The 27,923-nt window shown below is 50.9% G+C and overlaps 7 protein-coding genes across 9 annotated transcripts; 5 read left to right on the plus strand and 2 right to left on the minus strand.

Moving 5' to 3' along the window:
- Positions 1-283: 283 nt before the first annotated feature.
- Positions 284-7,254, minus strand: hid1b (HID1 domain containing b). Of its 2 annotated transcripts, none has more exons than XM_086064444.1 (19): positions 7,050-7,254; positions 6,272-6,421; positions 5,726-5,893; positions 5,091-5,231; positions 4,423-4,529; positions 4,235-4,345; positions 3,869-4,064; positions 3,682-3,738; positions 3,469-3,609; positions 3,157-3,247; positions 2,921-3,072; positions 2,775-2,853; positions 2,521-2,685; positions 2,220-2,441; positions 1,533-1,669; positions 1,252-1,359; positions 883-974; positions 491-649; positions 284-423 (listed from the first exon to the last, which is right to left on the minus strand). In XM_086064444.1, exons 1-19 carry the CDS (start codon positions 7,113-7,115, stop codon positions 360-362), a joined length of 2,406 nt encoding a protein of 801 aa, XP_085920570.1. In that variant the 5' UTR covers positions 7,116-7,254; the 3' UTR covers positions 284-359. The 2 variants fall into 2 exon arrangements, with proteins under 2 accessions (XP_085920570.1, XP_085920569.1); XM_086064443.1 differs by having other exon boundaries at positions 5,091-5,234; positions 7,050-7,253.
- Positions 7,255-7,504: 250 nt separating this feature from the next.
- Positions 7,505-11,667, plus strand: plaub (plasminogen activator, urokinase b). The gene is made up of 11 exons (XM_086064445.1): positions 7,505-8,421; positions 8,508-8,577; positions 8,664-8,765; positions 8,896-9,049; positions 10,015-10,106; positions 10,209-10,262; positions 10,335-10,373; positions 10,462-10,657; positions 10,737-10,885; positions 10,968-11,260; positions 11,362-11,667. The coding sequence occupies exons 1-11, from the start codon at positions 8,341-8,343 to the stop codon at positions 11,518-11,520; spliced, it is 1,389 nt and encodes a 462-aa protein (XP_085920571.1). The 5' UTR covers positions 7,505-8,340; the 3' UTR covers positions 11,521-11,667.
- A 1,359-nt stretch (positions 11,668-13,026) lies between these two features.
- LOC147156261 (DELTA-sagatoxin-Srs1a-like) lies at positions 13,027-14,533 on the plus strand. Its single transcript, XM_086064450.1, has 3 exons — positions 13,027-13,194; positions 13,256-13,365; positions 14,008-14,533. Exons 2-3 carry the CDS (start codon positions 13,262-13,264, stop codon positions 14,441-14,443), a joined length of 540 nt encoding a protein of 179 aa, XP_085920576.1. The 5' UTR covers positions 13,027-13,194; positions 13,256-13,261; the 3' UTR covers positions 14,444-14,533.
- Positions 14,534-15,557: 1,024 nt separating this feature from the next.
- LOC147156262 (DELTA-sagatoxin-Srs1a-like) lies at positions 15,558-17,221 on the plus strand. The gene is made up of 3 exons (XM_086064451.1): positions 15,558-15,726; positions 16,516-16,638; positions 16,741-17,221. The coding sequence occupies exons 2-3, from the start codon at positions 16,538-16,540 to the stop codon at positions 17,165-17,167; spliced, it is 528 nt and encodes a 175-aa protein (XP_085920577.1). The 5' UTR covers positions 15,558-15,726; positions 16,516-16,537; the 3' UTR covers positions 17,168-17,221.
- Positions 17,222-19,002: 1,781 nt separating this feature from the next.
- On the plus strand, positions 19,003-22,838 carry LOC147156263 (C-X-C chemokine receptor type 2-like). Its single transcript, XM_086064446.1, has 2 exons — positions 19,003-19,052; positions 20,118-22,838. The coding sequence occupies exon 2, from the start codon at positions 20,120-20,122 to the stop codon at positions 21,203-21,205; it is 1,086 nt and encodes a 361-aa protein (XP_085920572.1). The 5' UTR covers positions 19,003-19,052; positions 20,118-20,119; the 3' UTR covers positions 21,206-22,838.
- Positions 21,976-27,781, minus strand: LOC147156264 (uncharacterized). The gene is made up of 6 exons (XM_086064449.1): positions 24,443-27,781; positions 24,302-24,370; positions 24,181-24,234; positions 23,903-24,004; positions 23,665-23,821; positions 21,976-22,283 (listed from the first exon to the last, which is right to left on the minus strand). Exons 1-6 carry the CDS (start codon positions 24,759-24,761, stop codon positions 22,031-22,033), a joined length of 954 nt encoding a protein of 317 aa, XP_085920575.1. The 5' UTR covers positions 24,762-27,781; the 3' UTR covers positions 21,976-22,030.
- Positions 23,374-27,784, plus strand: ccr10 (chemokine (C-C motif) receptor 10). Of its 2 annotated transcripts, none has more exons than XM_086064448.1 (2): positions 23,374-25,644; positions 26,329-27,784. In XM_086064448.1, the coding sequence occupies exon 2, from the start codon at positions 26,330-26,332 to the stop codon at positions 27,377-27,379; it is 1,050 nt and encodes a 349-aa protein (XP_085920574.1). In that variant the 5' UTR covers positions 23,374-25,644; position 26,329; the 3' UTR covers positions 27,380-27,784. The 2 variants fall into 2 exon arrangements, with proteins under 2 accessions (XP_085920574.1, XP_085920573.1); XM_086064447.1 differs by having other exon boundaries at positions 23,377-25,486.
- The last annotated feature ends 139 nt before the right edge of the window (positions 27,785-27,923 follow it).

Genomic DNA, 27,923 nt, shown 5'->3' on the forward strand with positions numbered 1-27,923 from the left:
GTTCAAAGGTCAAAAGTTCACGTTGCCAACGACATTCATAAACACTCCCCCACGATCCCATTGCCGCTCTTTGACGTCTTCTTTTCTCTGGAACTTTGCAAGACAAATTTTTTCCACACAAAAAGATTTCAAATAGTCACGTTTGACACACAAATGTTATTTTTGTGCCTCATCTGCACGAGAAAAAAAAAAAAAAGTCATCTACTCGATAACTAAGAGCATAAATAATGTCTTATTGATTTCTTCAAGTAGACGAGAGGAAGATTAGGACGAAACAAGCGAGCCTCTTTGATGACATTTTATTTCACAACTTTTTTTTTGTTTTTACACGTCCCGAAGTTGATGATGAAGATGTGCTTTTAAATCTTCTGGATCTCAAAGAGTCGGATGTCGGTGTCGTACCAGACGGGAGGATCCAGGTTGCTACGGCGACCAGAAAAACAAGTCAAGGCCAGGCCTCGTCGTCCAAAAACCCCAAAAAAACTCTCACCGCAAGTAGACGACGCCCCACGTGTGCGTGTGGAACCACGAGGACGTGATGGCGTTGACTTGGTACTTGCGGATCAGGATGGGGTGCGGCACGGGCAGCAGGCCCACCAGAGTCCCGTGCTGGAGGAACTTGAGGATTTCAGACTCGTCCGTCAGACCCCTGAGCAAAAAGAAGGAGGAGGCTGTTGACGTTCAAAAAAAAAAAAGTAGTTTGCTGCACCCACATAATGTTTACAATTCAATTCACAAACGTTCATCAACTCACCTGTTTGCCAAGGTAAACAAATCAAATACATTTGGACATTGGTTACTGACGATTTGATCTGATTTGAGCAAGGCAATAAAAGTACAACTTTGGCGCCATCTTGTGGCTAAAGGATGGAAGTGCGTTACTTGTCAATGCAGATTTTCTCCACTTGAGGCACCAAAACCTGCAAAAGTCGCATGATGGTCTGCAGAGGAAGTTTGGACTTCCACGACTGCACCTGAAATCACAACCACGTCTCAACTTTGGACACACATTCGGCTTTTTTCTTTTTTTCTTTTTCAAGGACATGTATAAATTTAAGAGTTCTTACTAAGATTATATTCCTGTAGCACTCGATTGATGTTCATATAAAGTGAAATTCAGTTTATTTTTGCCCGTTTAGTTGTTCTCACGTTTGAAATAGATTTCTTTCATTCAATGCAATTACATGAAAAACGTCAAAGGTACGATAGGTGAACAATAAATGACTTTGCTGAGAGCAAACGCAGACCGACCCAGTCCGGCGTGGCGCTCCAGGCCGCCGAGGCAGATGGCGGCGAAGAAGATGGCGGCGAGGCGGCGGCGGGAAGGCCAGTGGCCGCTTCGCTCTCCGTCTGCGTGTCCTGCCACCAAAACACGCCAGACAAGTTGATTTTGGAAGCAGATTTCTTTGCTTTCCGTAGGAACAAAACTCAAGTGAGTGAAAATGGTTTCATTGAGACAAATTTGCCGAAATGATTCCAAACGCGGTCACGGCGATGGCGGTCCGGTATATCGTTAAGCGGAATTTTCGGACCTCGTGGTCTCTCTCCGAGTTGGACTCGGTGTCGCTGGCCCCGCCCACGACGCTGCATTCAGCGGCGGCCTGCGGGGCGTCCGAAGGCAGCGCCACGTCGCCGCCAACTTGAGGCACTTGGCTGCTGTTGTGGATCCCTGAAGGAAGAGAGGTCAGAGGTCAGAAGGGAACCTTCACTCTCTGTCATCACGAGTAAGACTTCTCCTTGTGTACTAGTAAAGTTGTGCCTCGAGGTACAAGCGCTTCAACTCACTTAAAAAGCAGCAGTTTGGCAGAAACTATTTGTGAGCAAACTAAGCATGAAGCGATTACATGTTATTTAAAACAAATCTTCCGTTAGCTTAATGCTAGCACGTAATAGGAAAGTCTATAGACGGGCTAACAGTTAGCATCTATGTGGCAGTGTAACAATTGTGAATCGCGGATATTTAAACACAAAATAAATATATTCTTGATCCTCTGCCAAGAACGACTGACATTCGTGAGGAATGAGGACCATAAAAATTGAAGTGTGACAAAAACATTTGAATTCTTTATATTTGATTTAAATAAGTACAATACTATGAATTGCCTTTAAAATGTTTTTGTTTTTCCAGGAAAGTTGAACAGACAATTTCTCGTAACGCTATTCGCCACGTGTCAGACACAAGTCGCCTCCCGATGAAGTGCCGAGCGGGTTTTCCATACGGGTGCGATGCAGATCCGGCACGTCCTCGGGGGCGCCGGGTTGGGCCGACTCGTCCCGTCGGGGTCTCGGCCGAGCGTCCGCGTCGCCGGCGCTCTTTTTCTTCTTCTTCTTCTTCTTGTGCAGCAGAGCCGCGTGGATGGCGTCGGCGTCGGCCTGGAGGTTGGCCAGCTGCTGGAAAAGGTTCCGCCTCCGGATCAGCGAGTACACCAGGTTGCTGTTCCCTGCGAGGAGGTCGACGCAATGGGTTGGGGTTCGAGAGGGTTTTGCTGCACGTGAGACTCCGGTTGAAGCTTTTCTGACCGTCAAACTGGTACTGGATGAGGTTGTTGAAAACCTCCAGCAGGAAGAAGACCAGCTGGTGGTTGCGCGGCGCCGAGAACAGGAACCACGGCCAGGTGAAAACCTCCAGCAGGTGCAGAAGCTTATTGGCCGACACCATGGACAAACTCTTCAGGTACGGAGAAACTACAACAAGCGGCGGAAATGGTCGGCAAAACGACGGCCGCGCGACGCAGCCGGGATAAACAAACGGTGGCCACAAAATGGCCGCTCACCGTTGACGATGACGGTGAGCAGGCAGTCGAAGAGCGGCTGCAGTCGCTGATGTCCGCACGTCATCATCCTGTGGAAGATCTGCGGAGGACATCGCAAGCAGTCAAAGTGTCCCGCCCCTCCCGTCCGTCTTTGGCTGCGGCGTTACCACGATCAGCAGGTCGGCGTGCGTCCCGCTGAAAACGGGGACATCCATGGGTACGCGCAGCGTGAAGGGTTTGTTGAGGCGCACGCCGAAGTTCCTCTCGCCGCTCAGCAGCAACAGGATGAAAACGCCCATGTGGACCAGGCCCGCGCCGGCTGACCGAGACACGCAAGCTGTAAGCGGGGTTCCCGGGAAGGGAGAGGGGGGTGGGGGGGCTCGGGTTCGGTCCAGCCACTCACAGGCATCGGCGCGGGCTTCGTTGAGGTAGAACAGGATGGGGACCAGCACGTCCAGAACGTCGCTGCTCTTCAGCACGAAGAAGAGGAATTTCTGGGCAAGCGCAACACTAGCATTAGCATTAGCATTAGCATTAGCATTAGCATTAGCATTAGCATTAGCATTAGCATTAGCATTAGCATTAGCATTAGCATTAGCATTAGCATTAGCAATAGGGTTACCATTAGTGTTAAGGTGAGCATTTACATTAGTTAGCATTAGCATCAGGGTTAGCATTAGCATTCCAGTTAGGTTAGCATTAGCATTAGCATCACCTTGTTGAAGTCGCAGAGTTTCCAGAACAGGACGAGGAGCTCCTGGTGGAAGGTGATCTTCTTGGCGGAGTTGGGCAGGTAAGTCTGCACCAGAGGATTGCTGAGGAGGCGACTCACACCTTTTAGGATGAAGCTCAAGTCCTGAAAGACAAAAAAGGAAAGAGAAGAAGAAAAGCCTGCCTGCGGCGATCGACACAAGCCTCACCTCCTCACCTCTTCTCGGTGGATCCTGGACAGGAAGTTGACAAACTGGTTCTCAGGACCACCAGACTTCAGAAGGCAAGATGGAGTCCAAATATTCGTTCAGTTTCACCATTAAAAAAAAAACAAAAAAACAATTTTGGCTGTATTGGGAACCAAGCTGCAAATCTTATCAACACAGCGCCGGCGTCGTCCTCACGTCTGTCTCGTCCTCGACGGCGGAGGCGACGTGGGGTCGGCGCTGCTCCAGCGCGACCATGAGAACCTGAAGCGCTTGTTCCACCAGCAGCCGGCGCTGGTCCGAGAACAGCAGGTGGTCGTATGGGAGGCCCCATCCCGAAGGCTCGTAGGCGCACACCACGTTCAGCAGCGACGTGAACAGCGGCAGCGCGTGTCTACGTGCGCGCGCACACACACACACGCGCGCGCGCACGCTCAAGCATTATTTGGCAAACGCTATCACTCGCTAACAAAATGAAACGCTCGCCGACAACAATCTCACATACGGCTCAACGCACAAATGAAATGCTCTAGCAGGGTTAGCGTGCGTGCGCGCGTGCGCTACCTGTTGGCGGCGGAGCAGAAGAAGCGCACCCAGGGGTTGTGGCGATGCTCGGCGGGCGCCAGGTAAAGAACCTCGGAGAAGCACGTCAGCAGCAGCTTGAGAAGCTCCGTCCTCAAACGCACAAAAAGCGCCATTGACGCAAACAAACCCATGGCGAGGAGAGGCGTCGGGGGCGGGGCCTCGCTCACCTGTTGCTGTCATGGGCGCAGTTGAGCGGCGGCGACTGGGAGAAGCCCACGCCCGCCTCCCAGATCAACTCGCAGCTGTCCACGCCGTCCGCATCCACAGCAACTTCCTGTTAGCCGAGAACATGCGCTGTTAGCGGTTAGCGTCAAGACTTGGCGGATTACGCTGAGCAACGCCAGTTTTGGTTGACTTTGACTTTTGTTGACATGTTTTGAACTCATTTTTGGGTGCGGAACCTAAAACTGATATCAGCTTTTCGCAATCACGTCAAAACAATGCGAACAATGAGATGGAATATTTACAAACTTTTTAAAAAAGCAGTATAAAAGTCATTTCCAAGGTTAAGAGTTCCTCTTCATTGCTACTATGCTAGTTTTGGGGGATTGCCCCCCCCCCCCCCGGGCTCTTAGTATGTTTACTCAGGTTGTTGAGTCTCTCCGCCCGCTAGTCAAACATTTCTGCTACTTCTTGACTGACTGCGGAAGGCGCAAATGCGATAGCCGCTAAGCTAACAAGTAGTTTCGTGATGTGAGCAAACAAACACGCCTTGTTAGCTTTAGCTGCGGGGCTTCAACAAAATCAACTGAAAAACAGCCTCGTTTTGCTCAGAGGCTACGCTTAGCCTAGCTTCTGGAGCGCAGTGCATTGTGGGTAGTGGGGGACAACTCACCTGCCCGACACGTTTGCGGCCCTGAACAGTGAAGTCGGGACAGAAGAGAAGGTCGGCGACGGACAGGAGGAGCGTCTCGGCCAGGGGACGACTTCCGTCGGGACCCTTGTCGTCGAGGTCGCCGTCGTCGTCCGGGCAACGCTGCTGGAAACAGGAAGTGGACGCAAACGAGATGCTGGGAATGGCCAACGTTTGACGTGATCAGAACTCTTTTCGTACAGATCAGGGCGGGGTGGGAGGTCTTTGGGGGGGGGGGGGCACAATACAAGCTGTGTTTAGACTGCCCCCCCCCCTCCTCCATCAAGCAGGTAACCGGAGAACAGGTGTTGGGGAAGAAGGGCCCAGCAAAGGAGGAATAAAAGGGGACTAAAGTAGTGTGAATGGGTGCTGAAGGAGGGAGTGATGACATGTTGGAGGGGGGGCGAGAAGGGGGTGAAGGAAGAGTTTAACTTGGGGACAAAATGGGGGCAAAAAGGGAAGTGAAAGGGGGAGCTTGGAGAGTAAAACTTGAGAAAAGATTTAAAAGGGGAGGAAAAGGGTGGATGGGGACGTAAAGGGAGAGTGCAGGAGGTGTTGAAAAGGGTTTCAAGGTCAATTCCGGATGGTTGGCCCCGGCAACGTGTGGGCAGTCGTACCTGCTTGCGAGCGGCGGGCAGGCCGGCCCACAGGAAGCCTCGCCAGTCGGCGTCCTCGAAGACAAACGGCAGCAAGCGCGTCAGCAGACGCGCGCAGTTCAGCACGGCCACGCGCTCTCGTTCCGACGGGCAGCCGCGGGCCGCCGCCCAGGACAGTTTCTCCACCACCTAGCCCACACAGGAAGTGAGGTCACGCGGGTCGGCCACGGCAACTAGCGCGCGACCCATTCATCGCCATTTTATGATCGGCAGGAAAATAAAAAAAGTTCATTCATGATGCATTTTTTAAATTAATTGTCCGATGAATCGGTTCCCGCCGCGGGGCCGACCCAAGACACGCTGGAGAAACGTCTTTATCTCGGGAACGCCTTGGGATCCCGCCAAGGAGCTGGTTGAAGTGGCTGGGGAGAGGGAAGTCTGGGCTTCCCTCCTAAAGCTGCTGCCCGCGCGACCCGACGCCGGATACGCGCTAGTAAATGGATGTTTCAGTTATCAGAAATGTCTTTGGCCTCCAAAAATCCCATGTCTCGATTTGCACGCACGCACCTTATAGCACAAGGTTGCCAGGTTGGACGGCGACTCCTCCCTCAGCGCTCGAATCTCGGCCGCCGGAACCAAGGCGAAGATGTCCTGGACCGACATGCACGGCTCGGCCCAGAACTGCTCCCAGAAGACCCCGTCCGACGCTTCCACGGGCTACACACACACACACACACACACACACACAAATTGAAATTGTTTTGATCACCGATTAATCGTTATAAGCAATTTGTTGAACTTAAAATGGTCAAAATCTTCCAATTTCTTCATCCTCCAAGAAAGCAGACCGATTATTTTTGTGTTGAATCCAAATAAAACTTTAATTAATTTATGTTTGTGCGTTTCCAATGCAGAAATGAAAACATGTTTCATGTTCATTGGTTGACACATCCTTGAGTTATTAAAATAATTGTGACTTGCAGCCATATTTTCATCATTCAACAAATGAAACGGTCCAAAGTCGAACAGTGACTCGAAGCCGTCCATCGACACATTTTAGTCACGTGTTTGGGTGGAAAGCGACACATTTCACAACACAAAAGTCCACAAAAAGTGCGTTGCGCGTGCGTGCGTGCGAGATGATCACGTGGGAATGAAATGAGCGTCAAGTGCATCACAGTCCACTGACTTGCGCCTGTCAACATACGTCGTCGTTCGTGTGACAGGTGCAAGTCAGTCACGTGACGCTTCGCTTGCCAAGCAAGACAAACTTGGTGTTTGTCGTGCCAGCTGTTGGCGTCCTGTGCCTGATCCGGTTCCGCGGTTTCGTCTGACCTGACCGGACCTGAGTGGTGCTGGTGAGCTGGATCACAGCCTTCCTGAAGTGAAGTTTGCTGTCGCCGCTCCCCATTTCTCGGCGCTGTCGGTGTCGGTGCGGGTTCGGCTGCAGGTGCCTTGCAGCGACTGACAGCAGGTCCGCTGATGAGGAGGCGTTCAGGGCCCGCTCGGACACTAGACGACTCTCTCTCTCTCTCGGAGGCCAGCTGCTCGCCCTTCTCCTGTCTAATTAGTAGCACGTGACTGAACCACTTGTCCTCACTCATGTGTCCTTAAAATGTATATGTATATAAATATAAATGTGCTTTGTTGTACATGTTTAAATTATATCACATTTGTAAAGTGTTTATCAACACAGCTTTAGAGAAGTGTTGAGTGGTCTAAATTCCGATGGCCGTAGAATGCAGCACCATCCCCCGAGCAGGAACTCAGCTGGAAGACTTCCGGGATCTAAAAGTTTTTTTTGTTTGTTTTTAAAACTTTCCTCCGCTCCTTGGTGACGTCACTCTCAGCGCGCCTCACGCGGACGTGCGGAGGTTGTGGCAGCCGCAGCTCGGTGAGGGGACGTGAACGCCTCACCGGCCAGTCACGTCATGCAAACGGGAACGTTTTGGCGCGTATTATTGGGACGTTAGCAAATTGACGTCACAGTGTTGCTACAGGGCCACGCATGGACAGAAATGTGTGTGGCTCACAGTGGCGTTCAGGTGTGTGTGTGTGTGTGTGGACCATATTCCGGGGTTTTAACCATCATTGTGGGGACCACTAGTGCTTTGTAGACATTTTGGCCGGTCCTCACAACAAAACTCTTTTTGAGGGTCAAGATTTGTTTTTATAATTTAGATTTGAATTTGATATTTTGTTTGGGGTTAGGATTAGGCAGGGCTGGACTTGCCATTTGGCATTCAGGGCACATACCCGGTGGGCCCGCCTCTTTTTGGGGCCGACTAGTGCTTGAATCCAGTTCGGATATCGATAGCAAACGTAAACATCATCAATAAACATCAGTGGCAGAACGACACGTTAGGCAGGAGTCAAAATGCCGATCGGGTCGATTTATTTATTTATTTGTTGTGTCAGTCCAGCCTTGGGTTTAGGCAATCAGTTCTGATGGTTAAGGTTCGGGTAAGGGGCGAGCAAATGCGTTACGTCAATGGGACGTCCATATTAGGCATGACGTGTGTGCGTGTCCACATCCGTGCGTGTGCTTTTTGTGTGCAATTGTATCTCCAGTTTGTGTGTGCGTTTGAACTTCCTGGGAGGCCCCTCTGGTCCCCCCGCCCACAAGTTGGGTGGTTATGGAGGACGTGAAGCGGCGCGCTGTAGCGTTAGTTCTCCTGGCGTTGGTGTTTTGCTCCTCATCGGCAGGTGGCGCCAGGGTGAGCGTCCCGCCGCGTCCGTCCTCTGGCCGCCGTTGCCCGACTTTGGCGTGAAAACGTCTTTTTTTGTCCTCTCTCACCTTCAGGGCCGGCGGCCCGAGCAGCCGAGAAGACGGCCGCGGCGGCAGGCGTCTCCGTCGTCGCGGTGGAGCTCAGGTGAGCCGGCGTCAAGTCGGGACGCGTTCAAGCAGGAATGAGGCCGACGGGCTGCGGTCGGTGAACGTGCTGTGATGCGTTGGCAGGAATCTGCCAGAACGGAGGGACGTCCGTCCCCACCGTGACGACGGGCCGTCACATGTTCTGCTTGTGTCCCGACGCCTTTGAGGGAACCTTCTGCCAAACGGGTGAGAACGACGCCACCGCCGCTTGTCCTGCAAGGACGACAAGCCCGCCGCTCGCGTCGGTCTTGGGAGGTTGTCCTGTCGGATGGCGACCTGTCTCAGACAAAGCGTTTCCTCGTTTCCTTCCTGGCAGCTAGCGGCGCCGACTGCTACGAGGGCGTCGGCGTTTACTACCGAGGCTCGCGGTCCGAGTCGGAGAGCGGTCGGCCGTGCGAGCCCTGGGACGCCGACACCAGGCAACGCTACCTGACCTTGGACGTGGACGGCGGCAGACACAACTACTGCAGGTCCCTCGCACAAATGCGTTGCCGCGGCAACAGCGCACCGCCGCATACCCGACTGCGAGTTGACACACTGAAATGTTGGAGAACGGAATTGAATTGAATGGCAGCCATTTTCACTGAAGCAACCCTCTTCGCTCCCGGCTGGATTTGGACTGATTTTGCAAGGCCCACAGAATATTCGGTTCTATTGCCATAAAAAAAAATGACCAGAAGAAAGATTACAGTCTCTTCTTTTCATCAGAAAAACTTATATTTCTACCTGTTTCCGTTTTGCAGCAATAAGCATTAGAACATAAACAAGTTGCGTCATTCTTCACAAATCTGCTCAGAACTGAAAGTAAATCAGCTGGTTTGCAACATTGGCCTGGCTGATCTCTTATACTCTGCTGCCACCTGCTGGCCGTTGCTTTAAGCCACCTCTTCATGCCAGCAGTTGCATCAAAGCCTTCTGTATGCTCGAGCGTAAAAAAACGTAACAAGTGTCTAAATGTGTCTTTGGGACACTTAAAACATTTATAACGCATTTATACATTTTTGGGAGCAAATAAGAAGTAGAAGATGCAAATTCCGGAGAAAGTACAAGAACGGTAGACCTAGCAAGCTGTTTTCATGGACTTCCAAGGCGCAGGGTTGAACCTTTGGCTTCATTGCGGCGCAGGATTCTACGTAGCCTGGAAAGTTCTTTGAAGAGACAAAAAAGTTGAAGCGGACGTTTCAGCGTTTTTAGCGGCTTTTCTTCAAAGTCACACCCGCTCCAAAAAATGCCATTTTTTTGGAGGCAAAATGTGTTTGACAAAAATCGAAACTCCCGTTTGGAGTTCGCTCAAAACTGCGTGAGTTCTGAAGGTTGCACGTGCGTCCCGTTCGAGAAGTACGACGGGATAACGAAGCAAAATAGAAAGTCGGCATCTTCCGGAATTGCCGGCGCGCGTGTTTGTGGGCTAACCGCATCGTCGCGTGTCCAACAGGAACGTTCGCTTCAAGCGCCGTCCGTGGTGTCACGTGTGGAAGGAGAGCCGCCTGCTTTGGGAATATTGCGACATCTCTCAATGCCACTTGTGTGAGTTACGTTGGTGTTTTAGCGCCACCTGTTGGCACACACTTGCAATTAAATGTTTGCCGCACCAGAATATTCCAAATATTTTGTGATGTGCTCTCGTAGCCCAACCTTTCATGATGCCGACGCCCGCCAACGCCCCGCACGCCACGGCAACAGGTAAGCCCCGCCCCCTCGTCTGTGTGTGTTGTCATGTTTGTGATGCGGGAACATTTCCTTGCGTTGTTGTAGTGCCAACAATCACTCAGCCCCCACGGACCACCCCGCCAGGTAAGCTCCGCCCCCTCAATGATGCGCGTCTATTTGTGCGTGAGAGAGCATTTGTGTTGTCGTCGTCGTCGCCGCCGCCCCTCGCCAGCGTCGGCCGCGTGCGGACGTCGTTCGCGCCGGAAGCAGATGCGGATCGTGGGCGGCGCGGTGGCGCCGGTGGAGTCACACCCGTGGCTGGCGGCCATCTTGTGGCGCGGCAGGTCCAAAGAGAAGGTCTTCCGCTGCGGGGGGAGTTTGATCGCCACCTGCTGGGTCCTCACCGCCGCTCACTGCTTCCCTGACGGGTAGGACATCCGCGACATCACTTCCTGTCCAGGGGCAAAAAAAAAAACGCGTCAAGCTCCTGGCCAACGTCTACTTCAGATCCCGCGTCAACGAGCGTCGCTTCCTGGTGTCGCTGGGAAAGAGCGCCCTCAACCAGAGCGACGCCCTGGAGCAGACGTTCCGCGTGGACAGGATCGTCCTGCACCCCGACTTCAACAACCAACAAGGAAACTACGACAACGACGTCGGTAAGCGGCTCGTCTCTTTCGTCTTCTGCCGGGACCGCTTTCGATGGACGCCGCCGTCCGTAACGCCTGACTGACTGCGCAGCGCTGCTGAAGCTAAAGTCCAAAAAAAATGGCCGCTGTGCCCGGGAGAGTCCCGGCGTGCGACGGGTGTGCCTGCCCGAGGAGGGCCAGAACTTCCACGCGGGTCTGACGTGCGAGATCGCCGGCTTCGGCAAGGAGAAGCACGGCTTGTGGTACCACTCGCAGTTTTTGCGGCGGGCGCACGTCAACCTGCTGGACGCCGGCGTGTGCGCTCGCCACGATTACTACGGGGACAAGATTACCGGCAACATGTTGTGCGCCGGCCGGGACGACTGGACGCAGGACGCCTGCGAGGTAATCCGGCCGCAAGTCAGATTTGTCCCAAACGCCATCTTTGCTCCTTCCGCACGCAAATATTTCCAGTATCACATTTTGCCGTGCCATGTTGCGTTCAGGGCGACTCGGGCGGTCCTCTGGCATGCCAAGTGGACGGGCGTTTTGTGGCGGTGGGCGTGGTCAGCTGGGGCGAAGGCTGCGCCCGCCAGCGCCGGCCCGGCGTCTACGCCAAAGTCCGCAACTACAGACAATGGATCCGACAGCACGCCGACATTTGACCACTAGGGCGGCGACATGCGCATGCTGATGTGTTACCGTAGCAACCAGTCAACACTTTTTCCATGCTTTGTGTTCCTGGTAACAAAGTCAAACGGGGTTTTTTCTCCCCATTTCAAAAATTCTAACATTGAGTCCATTCCAAATATATTTACAATTTGAGCATTTTTTTTTACTTTACTTTTTACTTTAAGTGAAAATAAAAAGCAAATAAAAATTTCTTTGAAAGTGTGACTTTTTCTTAATTCTTATTACTAATTTTAAAAAAGTATGACAAAGCTACAAGTTATTAGTATTGGTGTAATATTTATTTTCTTCAACAAAAATACAAATCCAAGTTTATTTACAATTGTAAATAAATAAAAGGCAAATGTTCTTTTTTTTTTACCTTTTGAAAAAATAAAAAGTGAGGATAAGTGATGTCGTAACATTCAACTTTTGTTGTGCAAGTCAAAAAACATGACTCAGACGTTTGTCAAAGAGCAGGTAAAGATTCAGCTAAACATTCCAAAGTAGTCCTTTTTCCAGTGTCTCTCTTCCTTCGTCAAGACATTTCTGGATGGACGCAGCGCACGCGAAGGCGACCAGTTGTTCTTTCCGTTTTGTGTCTGTTGCCCAACGCAGTCCTCGTAACAGGAAATCCGCAGCAACGACAAACACGCTTCGTTAAATCCTCAACGTTCATGCGCTTGAAATGGTGTCCATTGACTCCTGTTTGGTCTCCGGGTAACGCCCCCCTGCCCACAATGCACTGCGCGGTCCGAGATGCGCCCTTCGCTTCTTGCTCGCTGAATATTTTATATTTATAATTATATGAAAAGTAATATAAGAAATGCTTGTCATGGATCACGTGGCCACCGCAGGAAATGACGCCGACGACGAAGAAGAAATCATTTTGCTCACCAGTTGGATTTGAAAGCAGGAAATTCCCAAGCAAGCGAATGAGAAGTAGCTGACATTGTCCAGCAGAGGGGAGTGTTGCACGCAACAAGCACAAGACGGCAGTGAGCAAAATGTGAAGAGTTGCCCCAAAAGAAACGGGTAGTGGTTTCTTGCCATGCCCAGCTGAATTTCAAACAAGTTAGCCGCCTTTCAGTTGCTAATGCTAATTAGCCTCTATGTTGTGGCACTCTAACCCTTTACGCAACAGATTGAACACTAACGGTGCAGTAACACATGGAGATAGAAAGTAGCAGGAGTCAGTCAGATATCGTTTATCCTCCACATAGAACAACCAACAACAAGTAAGCAGCGAGCACTAAAGACGCCTCAACGAATCGCACAACCGCCTTCTGCTGCCCCCAAGAGGTCAGCGCTACAATGACCTTACAGATTGCTTTTTTCCTCTCTTGAAAACACAAAATTCTTTTGCCGTTTTTTTTTGGGGGGTGGCTCGACTGTCTGGATCTGAACAAACGGACGCGGACTTTGATTTGCTCCCTCACCTAAACTGGTCGGACCTGTGTGCATACCAAACCCGTCTGAGAAGTTTTCTACGTTTTCCGTATCCTCAACGGCAGAGGGGAGCGGCCGGACCCGCCCGTTCGGCTGAGGCGTGTCCTCTGGATCGTTTCCACGCGGACCGGCAAGGCAGCTTCGGCAGACGCAAACCGCCGCGTGGGACTCAAACCGTCTTTGCTGTCGTCTTTGCCGTTGTTGTCGTGACCTCCATCAAAGTAAGTAAAGGGATGATTCGTGATTCTTGATTGATGGTGACGACGACGATGATGATTTTAGGCCATCATGCCCGAGACGGCCGAGTCGCACGCCTTCCACCTGACCACCAACCGCAACTGCACCATCGAGGTCCTCAACCTGACCTCGGCGTTCTGCCTCAACAACCCCGTGTGAGTTGCGACATCTTCTTTTCTTCAGCAAGTCGTGGGAAGGGGGGGAAAAAAATCATAAGGAAGACATTTTAAAAAATGCAAGTCAGTGAGCGGGGAAAGCTGGAAGGAAATCCAAACAGACAGCAAGAAATGGAGAGAGCTGATTGGACGATCCAGACAATCAGCTTCTTTTTGTAAAACGAGGTTTGACCTGATTGATCCCGGCGCAGGCAATCGTCCGGGTCCAGACGGATGCTCGGCCTCAGCGAACACTCAACACGACAACGGGGAAAAGAAATAAACACATTTGAGACTTACGAGTCAATCGAGTGGTTTTCAGCACAGGACAAAAATGTCCTGCCAGAATTTCCGTCATTCAAATACAATTCCTTGAACTTATTTGTCATTATTATTCATCCATTATAAAAATAAGCCACTGAGACATTGCGCAACGTGCGCATTTGAATCCAGTTGACTAAAAATCCTGCTGCCGTTCAAATATGCGGTGGCTGAAATTCCATTTCAGGCTGCTTCCAAAAAAAAAAAGAAGAAAGAAGTTGAAACTCTTTCAACTCCTTTGCAACTTCCCTAAACATTGCAAGTTTCCTTCTGAACAAAAGAGAAGCATTTTGCTCAGGTGATGTCTGCGTTGCGGTTTAGGGTGCACATGGAGAGCGGCTTCCCGTACAGCCCGCCGCAGCCCACCGTGCGCGTGGGCCGCGGCGAGGTTTGCTCCTTCACCAAAGACGACAAAACGGCGTCGGGCGCCGTCGGCGTGCTCACCTACGAGCTCTTCCACATGCACAAGAAGACCTGCGACCAGATGCTGGCCGTCATGTTCTCCGTGCCCTTCGACTTCAACATCTACAGGAACTGGATGTCCGTGGGCGTCTTCCCCAAGGGCAAGGTCACCGACCACGACCTCTACACCACGATGTACGAATCCAAGGACGCCAAGGACACCAAGTACTTTGTGCGCCACAAGGCCGACGGCTCGGGCGTGGAGCACCGCGGCAACGATGTGGACTTGGCCGCCTGCATGTCCGACGAGGGCCACGCCATCATCAAGCTGGAGATCCACGACAGGAGGGCCTGAGGGGGCCCTGGGGGGGGTCTGAGGGGGTCCGACACCACCCAGCCCGCCCATCTTCATCTTGCTTCAATAAAAAAAAACATGTCAAAGCAACGCCCGGTCTCTTCTGTCACGCATCGTTAACGTGCGCCCTCCAAACATGACAAACAACACGCTAAGCATGCACTAAACACATCAAAGCCAAATTAAACATGCACCAAACACATCAAAGCAGGCAATAAGCACATGATGCGTGTACTAAACATGCATGGAACAAACACACGAACATTTCACGCTAAACATGCTTTTAACACACAAGCAAGCAGTTAGCAAACACATTCAACACGGAACACCCGAGAAACAAATGGCAGAACCCAAACATACAACATGAATTAAACGCGCATAACACACACTAACAATTCATCAGCAAACATGTAACTAAACATGCCTGTAACATAAATAAAAAAACATACGCGGACACACAAGAGGCACGCATAAAAACGTGCAAAACATTCAACTAACATGAAAAACACGACAACACAGAACAGACACAAAACATAGGATACATGTACACATGTGAAACATGCATTACAGACACAGAACATGCATCATACACACTAAAAATACACTAAACACACGTGCACAAACACCAACTTAACATGCCTTGAACATGCGGTTAAACAAGGCAAAAGAAACGTACGCTACAAAACATGCTACATTTAGCATTAAAGATGTACGAACGCACATTTAAGACACACATGAAATAAAGCTCAGTCTGGACTTGTTTGTTTCTGTCCCGTCTGGTTTTCCTTTCATGTTTGAAACTGTTTCTCCGTTGTTGGTCATCGTTCGCTTCTTTGTCTTTTCCATTTGGTTGGAACACTTTTGGGATTCCGTTCGGAATGTGACATTTCTTTCGCATAAACGTGGACCGAACACGCATTGAATGCGATGAGCAAGTCAACATCGAGTCCATCCGCAATAAGATGATGGAATGCGGTCTGATGAGACCGCGCCGGGGCAGGCGAGGCACACCTTGGCCACCTCATTGCAACAATGTCCCCCGTCCGGTTGCGTGCCGGTCGAGCGGGACCTCGCAAACGGTCGCCAAGGTGCGGCACAGCCGGCAGGAATGCCAACACAACCGGTTGAGCATCGCACACAAAAGTCCGTCTGTGTGGCCCGACCGCGCCCCGCCGTGGGCGGAGTCAACGGCGGTCCCGCCGGCAGCAGAGGAAACCAGCGGCGGCGGCGTTTTGCTCAGCAGTTGCCGAACCAGCCCGCCAGCGCTTGTGCCGTCGTTCCAGGTAAGCGGCTTTTGTGACAACCAAACACTTTTCTGTGAAGCGAGAGATCCCGATGATAGGTCGCCGGGCAGACAGCGCGCGGCGTTGTCCCTGCACGCTCTCCAAAACGTTTGTCACGTCGAGATTTCAGGATGAACACAAACGCCGACAAAATGTTTCAGACTTGTCGGACAACCGGGAGACGCAAATTTCACCGGCAAAGGACCAATTGGTGTCCTGGACGGCTTCCAATGTGGTCTTGGTTTTGACCAGAGGCGGGGCTTGGTATTTGGACTTTTTTCATTTGCTCAGCAGTTACTGAAGCTGGCGCTTTGGCGGAGTGACTTGCCACTTTGCCTTTTTACGCTTTTGCCGTTACGCGCAAGCAACTCGAGCAAAACAGCTTGAAAGGCTTGAGAAGCGGGACGCCTTTTTTTCTTACTGCTCCACTTCTGTGCTTTCCCTCTTTTGTTCTCTCCAGCACGGTTCGACGGGCGTGGCTTCACTCTTGCCCCCCGACTGGTGCACGCTTGCTGAAGCAGCCAACACACATTCCCGCTTATTCTGAAACTCAGATTGATGCTAATTAGCGAACCGTTGCTAATTTACAGATCCCGACGAAACGGTTGGCGGTAAAAACAGAATCTCAACGCTGCCGCTTGCGGGTCTGGGCGCGTCCGAAACGTCGTTTGCCGATCACCGCTGCGCAAAATTCATGAATGTTTTTTGTTTTTCTTTGGGCTCGTTCCCAACGCGGACGAACTATCGAGCTCCGTTATGTAAAAATGGCGACTCATTTTTTCCCCCCAGAGGTCACCATCGCCATCCATCCATGGAGTCCGCCGAGGCTTTAGCGGCCACGCAGAAGAGCCGCCGCAACGTCACCATCGAGATAACCAACCTGACCGGCGGCTTCGTCCTCAGGCACCCCAAGTAAGACTCACGCACGCACATCCAGAGATGGCGACTTGGCGAGGACGTCGGCGGCGGCCATTTGCTGGTTTGCGAGTGTTTTGATGGCGTGTTTCCATCCAGGGTGTACCTGGACAGCGGCGACTGCCACAGCCCGCCGCAGCCCACCGTGCGGCCCATGCGCACCGAAGTGTGCAACTTCAACAAGACGGACGCCGCCGCCTCGGGCGCGGTGGGCGTGCTGACCTACGAAATCTTCGAGGGCGCGACGTCCGTCGCCAAGCTGGCCATCATGTTCTCGGTGCCCTACGACTACACCTTCTACAAGAACTGGGTGGCGGTGGGCATATTCCCGCTCAATTGCGAAACAGACGAGAAGCTCTACAAGAAGATGTACAATGACAAGAAGCAAGATGGCTTCGTGCGCCAGCAGGCCAGCGGCACCGGCCTGACCTTCGAGAGCGGCAAGATGGACGTCAAGGTCACCATGTCACCCATGGGCAAGTGCATTATGAAGGTGGAGCTGTGGGACTTGCACTTCCACCCATGAACGCCGCAAACACGGCCACTCAATCCATGACAAATTAAAAACAAGTTGCTCTTTTGTCTGTTTTTTTGCTGGATGATTCCGACAAAACATTCAACACGCAACAAGCACACAAGAAAAGGCACACAAATGCACCAGGGGGGGGGGGGGGGTCAAAGTTGAAAAGCACCTCATAGAACTTTTGAGGGTTAATATGAAAGGCATTAGAAAATAGAACAAGGCAAAAAGAACACAATTAATTGCAGCGTCCTTGCATTCGTCCACTCATGCCGCCATGTTAGGTTAGTTTTGTTTCCACGCTTAGGCACTTTCGTCACGGCTGCAAATCCCGCCCACAAACACAATAGTTGCTTTGTGATTGGTTCGGATCGGTACAAGGTGAAATCTACAGTTTGTGAACTCACAAATACCACGAGAATTCAGGATTCAAGGATAGAAAAATATTCTGTAAAAAAACACAAATATCCGGATTTTCTTTCTCCAAAAACAGCAAAAAAAAAAATACTAAATAAATAAAAAAGCCCACAAAAATTACTCTGGAAAAAAATATATCTTTTTTTTTTCAAGTGAATGCAATATGCTTCCGTACAATTCAAACAAAAGAGCTTGAGTTTATTTCCCTTACCACAAATAAACATCGGCACTGGGAAAAAGAAAAAGAAAGCTCACATATGATGTCGACGTATCTCCTAATTTGTCGCTCCCTACTGGACAATTGGGGAAACGCATCCAAGCGCTGAGGTAGAGGGCGGGGCTAAACCCAACGGACACAATCGCTTCCTCCTCGAGACTCCTGCAACTTTTCCATGCTTCAGCGGATTCATACAATCAATCAGCTCATCCGCAAGCTCTGCACAAGGCCGATAAGGATTCTGGTTTTTCGAATCGGCTGTGTTGCAAGTCGGACTGACAACAACAACAAAACCAACTCCGAATTGCGCCTCTTGGCTCGAGGGACACCAGCAGCCTGGCAGATGTTGAGGGTTGCTCATGAGAATTCCACACAAATTGCACGCGCTCGTGATATCCACACGGCCACAAAATAACATCTTGGGGTCACAAATAAAAACAATGAAAAACATGCCGGGGCTCACATTTCTTCTCTCAAGGTTTTTTTTTTTTACTCCTCAGCGCAGGAGATCGGAATCAATAACGACTCTACACTTCCGTGCGCACGAGTCAGAATTCTTTTCGCAAAGTGAGTGAGCAGCCGGCCATTTTGAAGTTTGTCCACGACCCTTCATGGCGGTGACGGGAAAACAAGATTGGTCGCGGCACGTCGGCAATCCATTTGGAAAGAAATGCAACTTCCGGTTTGTTTGCTGCTCACCTGCAACGTCATCGTGGGACTCCAACACCTGTTGAGTGATGCATTCAGGAGCAGCTCAGAAATGTGTCCAGTCACATGATGAAAGCAAATCCAATAGCTTTGGAGGCTGTAAATGAGAAGGTGGGGAGGCGGGGGCATTTCTGGTCATTGCTCGGGGTACGGGGGCACGACTGGGCCATCGCGAAGAAATCACACAAAAAACACTTATTTTCAAAAAGCACAAAAGAAAAATGTCTGAAATGAGAGGACGAGAACAATTTGAAGTTCAACAGTGGCTCCAAACGATGATCAAAATGGATGCTCATGAAGTTACTGATTAACCAAATTTAAAAAATCGTAACCAGATTTTTTGCTTGAGAGTCAAACTGATGATTTGGAAACGAGCGTCTGATTGCCAGCGTGGCGCGTCGCCACGGAAACACATGGCAGGAAGTGGGCGGGTCTTGGAGGAGGAAGTGTCACGTTGCATAGCAACAGGAAATTGGGAAAGGCGGCAGAAGACATTTCGCACGTCCAACTGTCTTGCTCGTCAATCGTCTTCTGGCGACACATCAGCAGGTGAGTTGTTGCTTTCTGTCTGCTTTTTTGCTAAACGGCAATCCGCTTCCTGTATGCCGACAATAACATAAACTTCCTGTTAGCCTTAATCCGCTTAATCCCAAGCAAAAGTGAATTGCTACTAAAAATACTGACAGCTCTCCTAAAAAGAATCAAAATGGCCTTATAGATGCCAGAAGATGGGAGCAAAGCACTACTTTTGTCTCAGTGAAGCTCTTCAACTCAAATCTGTTTCGTTGCTTGACACCAAATTGACCTTTGGGATATTTTTCTTTGGTGGTGGGCAGTGACATTTGTTTTCTAATGTGAAATATCGGTCTTGACTCAATAGAGTGGCGACTTCCTGTGCAGCCCCAATCAACTTCCTGTGTATTTTAATCAACTTCCTGTGCAGCCCCAATCAACTTCCTGTGCAGCCCCAATCAACTTCCTGTGTGTCCTAATCAACTTCCTGTGTATTTTAATCAACTTCCTGTGTATTTTAATCAACTTCCTGTGTATTTTAATCAACTTCCTGTGCAGCCCCAATCAACTTCCTGTGTATTTTAATCAACTTCCTGTGTATTTTAATCAACTTCCTGTGCAGCCCCAATCAACTTCCTGTGTGTCCTAATCAACTTCCTGTGTATTTTAATCAACTTCCTGTGTATTTTAATCAACTTGCTGTGCAGCCCCAATCAACTTCCTGTGTGTCCTAATCAACTTCCTGTGTATTTTAATCAACTTCCTGTGTATTTTAATCAACTTACTGTGTATTTTAATCAACATCCTGTGTATTTTAATCAACTTCCTGTGCAGCCCCAATCAACTTCCTGTGCAGCCCCAATCAACTTCCTGTGTGTCCTAATCAACTTCCTGTGTATTTTAATCAACTTCCTGTGTATTTTAATTAACTTCCTGTGTATTTTAATCAACTTCCTGTGTATTTTAATCAACTTCCTGTGCATCCCCAATCAACTTCCTGTGTCCTAATCAACTTTGTGAAGATACCAATAAACGTGTCCGTCCCTTATACTTAAACTTAAAGCCTCGCACGCCCCCCCCCCCCCCCCCGCCCCCCCGCAGCCATGTCCGACTCCATCATCGTGCCCTTTGATTTTGGCGATTACGTCGACGTGCTGAACGACTCGCACGGCCCCCGGTCCAACCTGTCGGTGTTTGTGGTGGACCCGGACACGCTCGCGTGCGAAGCGAGTCCGCTGGGCCGGACGGCGGCGGCGGCACTGAGCGCGCTCCTGGCGGCCATCTTCATGCTGGCCGTCCCCGGCAACCTGCTGGTGGCGCTGGTGATAGCGCACCGTCGCCGGCGGCTGACGCCGTCCGACGTGTACCTGTTCCACCTGACGGCGGCGGACGGCCTGATGGCGCTGACCGTCCCGTTCTGGGCCACGGCGCTGACCCGCGGCTGGATCTTCGGCAACGGGCCGTGCAAAGCGCTCAGCCTGATGTTCGAGGCCAACTTCTACACCAGCGTGCTGTTCCTGGCCTGCATCAGCGTGGACCGCTACCTGCTGATCGTGCGCGCCGGCGGCGGGGACGGCGGGCCGCAGACGAGGAGGCGCTGCAGCCGGCTGCTGTGCGGCGGCGTGTGGGCCCTGGGCACCGCCCTGGCGCTGCCGGCGCTCTTCAACGAGGCGGCGCGGGCCGACGTCGACTCGGACAGGGTGACGTGCGCCGAGAGCTTCGACGTGGGCAGCGCCCAGGCGTGGCGGGTGGCCACGCGCGCCCTCCGCCACGTCTTGGGCTTCCTGCTGCCGCTGGGCGTCATGCTGGCCTGCTACGGCGTGACGGTGGCGCGGCTGCTGCGCACGCGCGGCTTCCACAAGCACCGCGCCATGCGGGTCATCACGGCCGTGGTGGCCGCCTTCCTGCTGTGCTGGACGCCGTACCACCTGGTGCTGATGGCCGACACGCTGATGAGGGCCCAGCTGGTCCCCTTCGACTGCGGGGCGCGCCGTTCGCTCAGCGCGGCGCTGGTGCTTAGCAACGGCCTGGCGCTGCTGCACAGCGGCATCAACCCGCTGCTCTACGCCTTCGTGGGCCAGAAGTTCCGGCGGAACGCCAAAGCGCTCCTGTGCAGGGAGCGTCTGCCGGGATCCGGCTTCAGCAGGTCCACGTCGCAGACCTCCGACGGCCAGGGCGCCGTGGCATGAAAGGCGGCGTGGCATGAAAGGCGCCGTGGCATGAAAGGCGCCGTGGCATGAAAGGCGCCGTGGCATGAAAGGCGCCGACGACCCGCGCGGCTGACTGGCAGCTCTTTTTGGCCCGACGAAAGCCAGACAGATATTCTGTGACGAAAGCATTCAACGGAATAAAACATTTGAAAAAAAAAACATCTGACCGATCGCTTGAAAAAGCACAATTCAAATATCACCAGTCAAAAACGAAGATAACAATTCGAAAAACAACGAGTCCGAAAAAAAAAACACTCAACGATCACAAATCGAAAAATGACAATTCCAACAATTCCAAAACTATGACTCAAACAATTGCAACTCTAAAACCTACGGAAGAGGATTAGGGCCAATGAAGAGAGGAAAACAAGTTTGGCAGAATTCTGACTTTAATCTCAGAATTTTGTTTTAAAGTGAGAATTTTGACAATTCTGAGAATAATCCTCTACCGTAAAAAGCGACAATTGGGACTCAAAAACAATCACTAAACAATAAGTATTCGAAAGCTATCACTCAAAAACCACAATTCAATAACCCCGAATTTAAAAAAAAAAGGTCCAAAAACACTTTTTTTTTAAAAATTACAAAAAATTCAGGAATCAAAAAATGACTCAAAAACCCTGAATGAAAAATCACCCATCAGACAACCACAAAAAGCAACATTTGAAATCCTCAACCAAAACTAAGACGACAGAAAACGCCACCGTTGAAGAATGCCGGACTCCAAAATAAAAGTGCGACTCAGCCAATCAGGTGTCACGTTTTTTTATTCTTGCTTTGCGGCAGCGACGCCTTTTTTGGCGGTCATTTGTCCGCCTTGCTCCTCCTGCCGACGGCGTAGACCAGCAGCGGCACGAGGGCGACGGGCGCCAGCGTCAGGCCCAGGACCAGGTTGAAGGGCGCGTCCTCCGGGTGGCGCTCTTCCGACCGCGGGGGGCAGCGGCGGAAGAAGGCGGCGTGGACGCGCAGGAAGGCGGCGTGGACGGCGGCGTTGGGGTAGTAACACCCGCACCAGTGCGAGAGATTCTCCAGGCACACGCTCAGCTGATTGTAGGCGCTGCGGGCGACACCCACCGCCCTGTCACGCTTGATGACATCATCGCCACCCAAAGCAACGCACTCGCCGCACGGCTCGTTCCCGACTCACGAATGGCGACCGCGAGCTTCCTTGCGGAGGGACGACCTTTTCGGCAAATCCGCGAAAGGTCGTCGGGCCTTGACAGACGAGTGACCCCCGCTTGGTGTACGCGCCAAGATTTTGCGATCTTCAAAGAATTTTCATCCTTGACAGAAAAAAAGGGTTTTGCTCGCATTGAGTGGCGTTCTCCAAACGCAACGCCGCACGCGCGGACATTCCGTCCACCTGCGGCAGTGCCGGCCTTTCCAGGTACTCTGAGATCTACAAGAGCTTCCGAGATCCTGCAAGATCCTCCATCAAAAATAAAAAATGGCACGTAAAAAATCACAAATCCAAAATGATGAATCCAGAACCTTAAAAATTCATATCCTGAATAAAAAAATAATGCCTGGAATTAAAGACGCAGCACAAAATAATCACAACTTTAAAAAAAAATTCCCTTCAGATTCAGAAACAAAATTATGAAAATTTGAAAAAAAAAAATTTCCCTTCAGATTCAGAAACAAAATTATGAAAATTTGAAAAAAAAAATTCCCTTCAGATTCAGAAACAAAATTATGAAAATTTGAAAAAAAAAATTCCCTTCAGATTCAGAAACAAAATTATGAAAATTTGAAAAAAAAAATTCCCTTCAGATTCAGAAACAAAATTATGAAAATTTGAAAAAAAAAAATCCCTTCAGATTCAGAAACAAAATTATGAAAATTTGAAAAAAAAAAATTCCCTTCAGATTCAGAAACAAAATTATGAAAATTTGAAAAAAAAATTCCCTTCAGATTCAGAAACAAAATTATGAAAATTTGAAAAAAAAAATTCCCTTCAGATTCAGAAACAAAATTATGAAAATTTGAAAAAAAAAATTCCCTTCCGATTCAGAAACAAAATTATGAAAATTTGAAAAAAAAAATTCCCTTCAGATTCAGAAACAAAATTATGAAAATTTGCAAAAAAAAAATCCCTTCAGATTCAGAAACAAAATTATGAAAATTTGAAAAAAAAAAATTCCCTTCAGATTCAGAAACAAAATTATGAAAATTTGAAAAAAAAAAATTCTGTTAATTCAAAGTGTGTAGAAGAAGTCGCGAGCGGGGTCACTCGTATGTCAAGTTGCCGCTGCAGAGCGCTTTGGATGCTTCCCGACTCGCCAGTCAAGACGCGGGGATTCTTTTTCTTTCTTTTTAAAGCTTAACGTGGAGATTGTTTGGGAACAAAGCAGGTCCGCCGCTACGCCAATCCCGCCGCGCCGCCATCTATTTGTGGCCGCACGTTGATGACATCATCACTCAGCGCAGACTCTTACCCGATGGTGTTGTCGAGCACGCAGCGCGCGTCCGCCTCCAACAGCGCCATCTGCTGCTCAAACGTTGAAGCGCAAACGGATGCGCTCAGCTCGGCCAACTCATCCGCGCGGCAAGCCACGCCCAGCGGCGCAAATTCCTCAACTTCCTGAAAGTTTTCTGCACACATACGCACGCACGCGCGTGACGTCAGCGAGCGGTCGCGACTTCGTCACGTTTTTTTGTTTGCCGTCAACCGACCGTCATCTTCGGTGGTGACGTTTTCCTTCTCAAGTTGGTCCTGGATTCGAGTCAGCTCGTCTTCCGATTGGCCGGCGTTTTCCTTTCCCACCTGCGGCGCATCTGACCGCCCACGAGCAACAAACAACACAAACGTGACTCAAAAGACAAAATCAGCACTGAAAAAAGCACAAATGAGAAGAAAAAGATGTCGGACGGCAGACGAGAGACGAAAACGTCAATCATGAAGATCGAAGTCGAGTCGCGAAGATGAAAAGTGCCGACTTTTCGATACTCACGTGTGCTCGCGTGATGCCGGCCGGCGGACGCTTCTGGAAGGTTCCGGACGGTGGCTGGAAGGAGACATGTGACATCATGACATCATCGGCCCGTCAAAGAGACAAAAGTGGACGTTTTTACTTTGCTCCAGGATGCTTTCGTTCGCCGGCAGAACTTGCGTCTGTTGGAGCGAGCGCACACTCAGCAAACCTGCAAACGCAACAAGTCAAACGAGCGAGCCGGCGCAAACGCGGCAAAGCGTGCGCGCGCGCTCGCACTTACTTGTGACGGCAAACACGACGAGCTGCGCCGACGCCATCGGGATGCCAACATACAATCGCAAAGAAAACGCAGACGGCCGTCGTCGTCTTCGGGAGATCGTCTGGAATGTGGAAACGTCCGGCCGGGCAAGCGGACGCCGGCGCCGGCGAGGGACAAGCCCTGCCCTCTCTGCTGCGTGTGTGTGTGCGCGCGTGTCTTTATGTGTGTGTGTGTTTGTATATTTGTCAATGTGCAGATGTGTATCTGGGTGTGCGCATGCATGAGGGATTGACCGATTACCGGCAAGGCCGATAATCGGCATTTTCATCAACATCGGCATCGGCCTTTGATGGCCGATTTCAAAGTGTGAACTTCAACTCAACTTTTGACATTTTCAATCAACTTTCTATGAAATCTGGTGTCGTCGTCGAGGATGACAGCGTGTAGCGTAGCATGCTAGCAGGAAGAAAAAAACACCACCACAAAGTCTGCGCGGCGGATAAAGTGGCGTCGACGAGGGCCAAGGGCGGCACCTCAACTTCCTGTTGGCACTCAGAGACCCCGACAACCTCTTTAGGGATTTCCTCCCTCGTCAAGTGGCTGCACAGTGTGTGAGAAAACACACACACACACGCACGCGCACACGCACACAGACGTGTTGCCGTTTTTCAGGAGCAGGAAATTAGCGTGCGGCTAATGGCAGCAGGAAGTTGCGTTGGCCTCACGCTGAAAGACAACTCGGTCACTTTGTTTGTCTCAACTTCCTGGGTAATGTGATCAACAAACACACACACACAAAAGTACACACACAAAAGTACACAACGAGCCGAAAGTTTCAACTGTGGCTTTTTTTTTTTTTTCTGCGGTGGAACGCTCGCTTGGGTGTGACGAGCTCGAAGGCCCGTCTCCGAGGTTGAACGCAGGTTCAACTTTCGGAGGTCAGAGGTCAGTGAAAGCCACCGGCCGCCCTACGCAGCCGTGTCCTGATTGGCTGACGGAGTGGGACGAGATTGAAGACGGCGCCGACGTCCTCGACACAACTCGGCGCGACTGCACAACGTCAAGGTCAGGATGACACGCACTCGATACACACTGGAAATATTTTTGGACGGACGTCGTGCGCTTGAAAACTTGCTTTGTCTTTTTCCGTTTGTATTTTGGGTGCGATTTGATTGATTGACGAGGGACAAATGAAATGAAAACAACTCAAGTCACTCAAAAAGGTAAACAGCAGCTGTAGACATTTTTTTGAATTTAAAATTTGCTAAATGTTTGTAATTAAAAAAAATATTTTCATAATTCATTCATAATTCATCACAACACACAAAAAAACAGAGATGGCAGACATAACCAATACATTTACAACTTCCAAGAAAAGAGATCTAATATTGGGCTAAAATTTGGAATAGAATTCAATAGGAAAGCCATCCGCTCCCGGGGCCTTTTTTTTTGTGGAAATGACTTTCAAGCTCATCGCCAGTAAATGCGTTACGTTTTTGTTGTTGTTCTGATAAAAAATTGAATTTGACAGACTTAATAAATGATCCTGGACCGTCACCTTGTCTATAAATGTTTATAAAACTTACATTTTGTATTAACTATATCATTATTTAAATATCACCTGCTAATGTTAAACTTGCGCAATTTATAAATGTATCATTTTTTTTAGCTTTTGGCATTCTTGATACCAATAAGTTGCTAAATGAAGTTCGTCATTCGTAATTTGTACTCCGATTTTCGTGTTCGTCTGATGTCATTACACGCACGAATCAACACGTTCCGAACTTGCGAACACGTTGAAATGTTTTGGTCGTCGTGTTTTGGCGTGTCGTAGTGTCATGTGACGAACATGACAGCGGCCGGCAAGACGCGGCGAGATCGTTAACGCGCACGTGCGCTGTTGGCAGGATGTCGTCGGGGGTCGGGGAAGAACTCGCCGACGAATACGACTTTGCCGAGTACGCCAACTGGTCGCTGGACAATTGGCGGCCGACGGAGGACGACTACAACTACGACGATGACGGGTCCGACTGGTGCGAGGCGAGTGAGCAGGAGTCCGCCATCAAGGTGTTCCAGACGTGTCTGTTCGCCGCCATCTTCCTGTTGGGCGTGGCGGGAAATGTTCTGGTGATGGCGACCTTCGTGGCGTATCGCCGCCGCCGCACGCGCTCCGCGACCGACGGCTTCCTGTTCCAGCTGGCGCTGGCCGACTTCCTGCTGCTGCTGACGCTGCCGCTGCAGGCGGCCGACACCAACGTGGGCTGGATCTTCTCGGCGCCGGCGTGCAAGGCGGTGCGCGCCGTCTACGCCGTCAACACGTACTGCGGCCTGCTGCTCCTGGCGTGCATCGCCGTGGACCGCTACCTGGCCGTGGTCCCGCGCCAGCGCTCTCCACGCCGCCGCGCTCGGACGGCGGCGTTCTGGAGGTCAATGGCGGCGGCGGCGGTCTGGCTGGCAGCGGCGCTGCTCAGCCTGCCCGAGATCCTCTTTTCTGGCGTCGCGGGCTCCGGAGGCGACGCCTACTGTGGCACGCTGGCCGGCGCCCGGATCAAAATGGTCGCCGACGCCGCCGCGATCGGCGTTTTCGCTCTGTCCTTCCTGGTGATGGCGGCGTGCTACACGAGCATCGCTCGCGTCCTGTGGGCGGGGAGCGGCGGGGGCGGGGCCAAGCGGTGGCATCGCCAGCGCACGTTAAAGCTGATGGCGGCGCTGGTGGCGCTCTTCCTGCTCTTCCAGCTGCCGCACAGCGCGGTGCTGTCGGTCAAGATGGCGCGGCCCATTTGCGCCCTGCTGCTGGAGTACGTCACGCGCAGCCTGGCGTACGCCCGCTGCTGCCTCGATCCCGTCATGTACGTCCTGGCGGGCCGGCGCTTCCGCGGGGACGCGCTGCGGCTCCTCTGCCGCGCACGCCGGGCCCACGTCGCCGCCTCGCTCTCGTCTCCCACGCGTGCCACATAATCTGACCGACAGTATTTGAGCGCGTGCATTCGAGTCGTTTGATTGCATAATTTTCTGAAGCCATTTCATGCATTGTAATCTGATTTTATGTAACGGAAAGCGATTCCTTGCATTCCATCTGTTTTCATCTGGTTCTCATCCCATGCATTGTAATCTTAAAACCTAAATTGTAGTCTGATTACATGATGTAATCCGATGCAATCCGATTACATACGTTGGAGTTTGCTTCCATTTCTTGTATTCTGATCCAATCTGATTTCACGCATTTAGATTGGAATTCATTCATTACAATGCAAGTCCATGCATTGTAATCGGATTACAGGCATTGTAATCGGATTACATGCACGTATTCTCAGGCAAAATGCTTCCATTTGTTGGTATGAAATCATTAAATGCTTGGATTCACACCAGATTCTTTGACTTCCGCTGCCTCTGGCGTCAAACTCGTTCACGCCATTCCCACGTTCGCACCGGATTCTCGCGGTGTGAAAGCGGTTCAAGTTGACGGTTGGTGTGAAGGCGGCGGCATTAAAGAGCAGACAAG

The sequence above is a fragment of the Leptonotus elevatus genome, chromosome 20, assembly GCF_054856555.1.
Source record: "Leptonotus elevatus isolate MCC_2025b chromosome 20, RoL_Lele_1.0, whole genome shotgun sequence".
In the NCBI taxonomy this organism is placed as follows: domain Eukaryota; kingdom Metazoa; phylum Chordata; class Actinopteri; order Syngnathiformes; family Syngnathidae; genus Leptonotus; species Leptonotus elevatus.